Here is a 6,005-nt window from a genome sequence, read left to right on the forward strand (position 1 = left end):
TTGCCCACAATGTATTCTCTGTTTCTCTCTTTGCTCTCTGTCTATTTCTGTTTCTCTTTGACATTCACATAAACACAAACCCTAGGCCACCATTCAAAATCACTACCACCAAAAATGTCTCACACCATGGTCATGTCGCTCTGTTTCCCCACTGTGAGGTCGGCGCCGAACTGGCCAAAGCAGAGAGCAAACTCGAAGAAGGCGCTAACACGAAACGAAACAGGAGCAGTGGCGGAGCAGCAATGGGTTTGGCGGAGAGAGGAAGGATGTTCGATGGTAGTGTGTGGAGCCGCCTACACTCTACCATTGCTAATCCTCTCAATCTCAGATAAACACGCTCTCTCTCTCTCTCTCTCTCGTTTCCCCAATTTCAAACCCTAACTATAATTTTCAACTTCTCAGATCTTTTCCCCTTCATTGTCCAACCTCACCATCTCGTTTTTCAAAAAACATTTCAATTTTTAAGTGGTATTGGTGGCATGGTGTTCTTATTCTCTCTCTCTCTCTCTCTCTCTCTCTCTATATATATATATATATAGTGTTTGTGCTTGTGTGTTTGGTCTATCCTTACCAGGTACATATATAGTGTGTGCTTGTGTGTTTGGCCTCTCCTTACCAGGTATTGATGAACTCTACATCTATATATATATACACACACGCAATAGAGTGTTTGTATGTATCAATGATAGTAGTCATATGGTCTCTCCTTAGTGTTTGGCATGCCTATAAGGTGTTTGTTTTTTGGTCTATGTTAAAATGTTTGGAGGAAAGAAAGAAAGAAAGAAAATTCGCATTGATTATCTAATTTACGATCTCTGTCTCTTTTTTTTTTTTCTTAAGTTTGATTCTAGTATTTATATGAATGTGGTATATGATTTGATTCTTTTCTGAGGAAAATTTCATGGATTTTGCTGTTGATTTTATGGATTTTAATTAATTATTTGTTTATTTTTAAATTTTTGTCTCACTTGGAATTCTGTGTTTTGTTCAGTGTCTGCTCTTTATGCCTTCAACGAAATGGCTTTGTCAAATTGGAATAAGGTAGATGCAGATCCTTGTGACTGGTCTGGCATATCTTGTTTAGGTGTTTAGGTGGCATATTTCATATCTCTTTGTGAGGATAACCTGCGTCATTCAATGATATGTTTTTTAGCACTTCAAATTGGGCCAGCATTTTGGAACATCTCTAATTAGAAGATAGACTAACAATTTGGACTGTAGGAGTAGGAAATTGGGATAAATTCATATTTTAGATGTCATTCCTTCTTGTTGTCTTGATCTCTGGCTAACAATTTGGGACATCCCTAAATGGAAAGATGGACTAACAATTTTGGACAGAGGGAGTACGAAGTGGGCGATAAGTTCGCCTTTGAGATGTCACGCTCTTCTCTTTATCTTGGTTTCCCACTATTTCAAAGAAACTTCTAGCTCTTTGTGAAAAATGTGTTTTGTAACTTTCACAGCTATTGTTAGTTCTTTTCACTATATAAGCATCTTGAAATTTTCAAGTGTGCTGCAATGAACGCGACTAATTGTTGATGTGGCACTACAAGAAAAGTAGCATATAACCACGCTTTTGTTATGGCGTTTTTTTAAAAAACGTCATTTTAAAGATTTTCAAAATATTTTTGTAAATAACTCATTTTAAAAAACGCGCGTGCTTTTGGTGTACGAACATGTTTTCCCTTTTAAGACCTACGCGTTTTTCATTCTTCTATTCTATTTCACGCAGCAATTGATAGATCTAGGTTTTCTATCTCTTCATCACTCCTCTTTCTTATGGTGAAAGGTCACTAGATCGAGCTTCGTAGGCTACGATTCACGATCTGGTTCTCTCCATCTTTGCTCAAAGCTCTCAATCAGTCCGATTTGAAGATTAATTTTGTGAGTCCTTTAATTTTTTCATTTTGTTTATATACAAACTTAGATCTACGATCTCAAATCTGTTTTATATATATATATATATACTAATTTATGTCTATTGATCGCGATCGATTTTTATTCTATTGATCTATTTTTAGGCAAATCTCGATTGATTGATTTTTAATTTATTGATCGCGATCGAACACTATTCTCTGGATTTGATCGATTGATTGCTTTCGTTCAGATCTGTAAGTTTGAGTCCCTATGCGCATATTAACATCCTCAAACCGACTCTATTTCTGACTCGTTCGTGGTGATCTTTGCGTTTGTGCTTTGTATGCAATTCTAGGGTTAGTCTATTGAGGCTAATCTCTATTGCGTTTGTGTACAGAGTCACAGAACCACCATCACAACCATACTGTGTCAATCTTTGCAGCAACAATGTCTCTCTTTCTCACAATGGGTTTTGTGCACTGCAGACACCTGATTTCCACTCTGGTGAGTCTTCTTTGATTCCCTCCTTCCTTACCTTGCTTATGATCTGTCAGGCCCTGTCGTTTGTGCATTTGGATTTTTCTGCTACTTTCCATAAATTTTAATGTCTTCAAAAGCCATGTATCTGTGTGTTTGTTTATATGTGCATCAAAATTTTATTGGATTTTATCTGATGGACTCGCAGAGTACTTAGAGTGACCAAAATTTGAATTTATGTTCTGCAGCTCAAATAACAAATAGGAGGAAAACCTTGGAAGAGGTAGAAAGATAGGCTAAAATTTGAGTTTATGATAGGCCAAAATTATTGACAAAATTATTGTTAAGATGATGGGTAGAAAGATTTACTTATCCTGTTTGCTGTAGTTATATAAATAGAATCAGATGATGGTTTGAGTTGGGACCAATTTAAAATTCAGTCTGTCTATTGGTTAATTTGGGTATTGACTTAAATTTGATTTTTTCCAGCAGTGACCTCTCTGGAATATTACATAAGCCTTCCCCAAAATTTTGAAGCTTTTTATTCTCAAACATAGTTTTTGCTTTTGAATTTATTTGCATACTCATCTTAAAAGTCTCTGCTTATAATTGCATTTCAATATTTCCATTTTATCCACATGGTGACCCTTTTTCTGAGATTTCTGTAGTTTTATTATTGCATCCACTTGAACTTTTAAATTTTATTTTTTGTTTTGTTTGAGTATTATTTATATCGTTCAAATATCGACCCGTTTGACATTTTAAAATAAGAATACCACCTTTAGCATGGGTTAGTGATATCTGATTTATTTTTTTTATGTCGTCATAGTTCTGATGAAGGTCTACCTGTATCTGGTGATGAATCAATGCATGAAATTCTGCAGAAAGCTTTGTTGAGGACAATTCATGATATCGATACAAAATTTTCACTGGTAAGTATTCAGTCTTTACATTTTTCTTTCTCAAAACAAGTGTTTCTCATTAGTTTGTTCTGATCATCCTACATTCCCAGGAAGCTTTCAATAATAGATATATTTCTGGATCCACGGCCACCATCGTTCTCTTGGTGGATGGTCAAATTTTAGTTGCTAGTGTTGGTGATTCAAAAGCACTCCTGTGCTCGGAGAAAATCAAGTTTGCTTTGGGGGATGAAGGTCTAATTCTTCCCATTATTATCAAGTCCCTTTGTGGTTGGACTCACATTCACTAGGCACTGCTAGATTAAAAAAATACACTTGTCTTGCATGTTATTAGCATATGACAACTAATCTACATGTATACCCATAATTAGAAGTCTTATTTCAAGCCATTTGGACATAACAGTTGCTTCAATAACAGTGCTTGATGTGGAAGAACTGACAAGAGATCATCATCCAGATAGAGATGATGAGAGAGCCCGAATAGAAGCTGCTGGTGGGTTTGTACGTTTGTGGGGTGTGCCTCGTGTCAATGGTATCTTAGCTGTATCCCGATCTATTGGTGATGTGTACTTAAAAAGGTGAATTTTTGGAAGCTAAAGTTAGGTTAGTCTGCTCATCTTTTTCCTCTTCACTTTTTTATGTTTTGCTGTTAGTTCTGCTCTTTAGCCATCATCCTATGGTAATGATGAGAATTATGTAATTTTCAAATAGTTTTGGTGAGCCCATTGCCGATCTCTAATATTATCATTCTCTGTCAAACGTGTGAACTTTGCACTGATCATTATTACATGGCTGATATAACTAGGGATGAGACGTTTTTTCACAGTTTATTTTGTTTTTAACTGTCAGATATGGTGTTAGTCCCGTGCCTAAAGTGATAGGTTGGCGGCATTTAACTGCCAATGATTGCTATTTGGTTGTTGTATCTGATGGCATCTTCGAGAGTTTGCAACCACAGAAAGTTTGTGATCTTTTATGGGATGCAAATGTCCAAGTAAATGAAATGTCCAAAAGCTCATGTTCATGTTCATCCTCTTCCTCATTGGCTGACCGCATTGTCAACAAAGCGTTCAAGAAAGGCAGTAGGGACAACTTGTCAGCTGTTGTAATTCCGCTGAATTTTACTGGTTTTCCCCAAGAACCTGCTGGACAGAATTTGTGATTTTGGAAAATCAGCCATTTTAGCCTTTCAAAAGGCATCTGCAATCAGATCGATATTCTTCAAGTTTCTACTTCGACAAACAGAGCATGTTTTTCATTTGCTCTGAAACTCATTTGAGATAGGATTGATAACTTTTGAAAGTTAAAGAGTTTTAGAGTTTTCATGTACTATTGAGGTTTTGGAGCATTTTTTTTTTTTTTATATTTTTTATAATCGCTACATTGTGGGTAGAATACTACCATGCTATGTTTGGGACCTAGGATTTGTTCAAGGGAAAGGAAAAGAATTTTTTTTGTCAATACATTTGAGTGGAGAATAATGATGATGTACTCGTGAATGTCCAGTTTAACATACTTCGCATAATATTTGTAATTTTTGTAGCTCATCTCGTGTCGATTGATAATAAAAATAAAATAAAATCCAATTCAACCAATTAGTATATTGTCATTACTGTACAATATCCTAAGCAATGCAAAGCTAAAGACTGAATGCTTCATCATTGCTGCTTCTATTTTGCAGGTTCTTATACAGAAGACCAGCCGACTTCAATGAAACCACAATGGCTGACAAGTTATCCATGCTGCCTTCTTCAAAGGCAGTCTTTACTATGCATTCGGCTGATGGATAATCGCAAGAAGGGAATAGCTTCAACATTTCATAACCTTTGGAATGTCTGTACGGCAAAAGATCACAGACGTCTTGGACGGTAAGCTTTTCGTATATTCCCTCAGATGAAACCACTAAGTAGCTGTCGTTTCTAGTTAACTTTTAAGATGAGAGCTTATTGTAATGTGTTTCTGCTTGTTCAGACTTAAATTACGAATCTCTTCAAATTGTGTAATGTATAAAGCATCATAATAGATTATATTTTAAGCTAGTACTTTCTTTAATACTACATAAGCAAGAGTTAAACAAACCTCTCTTCTGCAGCAGAAATGAGACCAGCTGTCGAAGCAACACCACCAAACTAAAACAAATAACAGTATCATTAATTCTATGCCAAAACTAGTATATATAAAGTAGTACTCTGTGCAATTTACACGAACTCCGAAACTAACCAGTTGTATGCTACAAAATAATTTTCTTTGGAGGTCTATACGCCCTGTCAATAGAGAACCAAACAGATAAGTCTTGATGTAAATCTTCCCCTATGAGAGCATATCACTTTTGAAAGCAATCTACCTGTTGAAAGAATGCTCTTTGTGATAGCTTCTGCAAGGCCAATGCAATGTTCTTTCTTTGGTTTAACCATTAATGCTGGAATACAAACCATCTGACATATCACTTCTTCTTGGAAATTCCATATGCCATGTATCTTCCAGCATATCTTCTTTCCTTCATTTTCAAGGGGTTTGCTGTGTGTGGGTGGACTGGAGTCACAGGCTTATGCAGCTTGAGTTGGTTTTGGTTAAGGTTCTAGTATGTTAAGGAATTGATTAAACTCAGAGTGGCTTTGTGGATTAAAAGCAACACTGCAGGGTTTTACTACTCAGTACAGGATGTTGTTTCCCATATCCAACAAATTAGAACCCCATCAAAGGTTATTTAATGGTGTATGCTATTGCTCTATGTTGCTGCTCTGAGGCTGC

The 6,005-nt window shown here is 36.1% G+C and overlaps 1 protein-coding gene across 1 annotated transcript; it reads left to right on the top strand.

The window, feature by feature from the left end:
• The first annotated feature begins 2,972 nt into the window (after positions 1–2,972).
• LOC114262888 (putative protein phosphatase 2C 51) lies at positions 2,973–5,104 on the top strand. The gene is made up of 5 exons (XM_082900896.1): positions 2,973–2,998; positions 3,164–3,266; positions 3,347–3,488; positions 3,673–3,832; positions 4,104–5,104. The coding sequence occupies exons 1-5, from the start codon at positions 2,973–2,975 to the stop codon at positions 4,414–4,416; spliced, it is 744 nt and encodes a 247-aa protein (XP_082757022.1). The 3' UTR covers positions 4,417–5,104.
• The last annotated feature ends 901 nt before the right edge of the window (positions 5,105–6,005 follow it).

Source organism: Camellia sinensis, chromosome 13 (assembly GCF_055761805.1).
Source record: "Camellia sinensis isolate YWXY chromosome 13, ASM5576180v1, whole genome shotgun sequence".
Classification (NCBI taxonomy): Eukaryota; Viridiplantae; Streptophyta; class Magnoliopsida; order Ericales; family Theaceae; genus Camellia; species Camellia sinensis.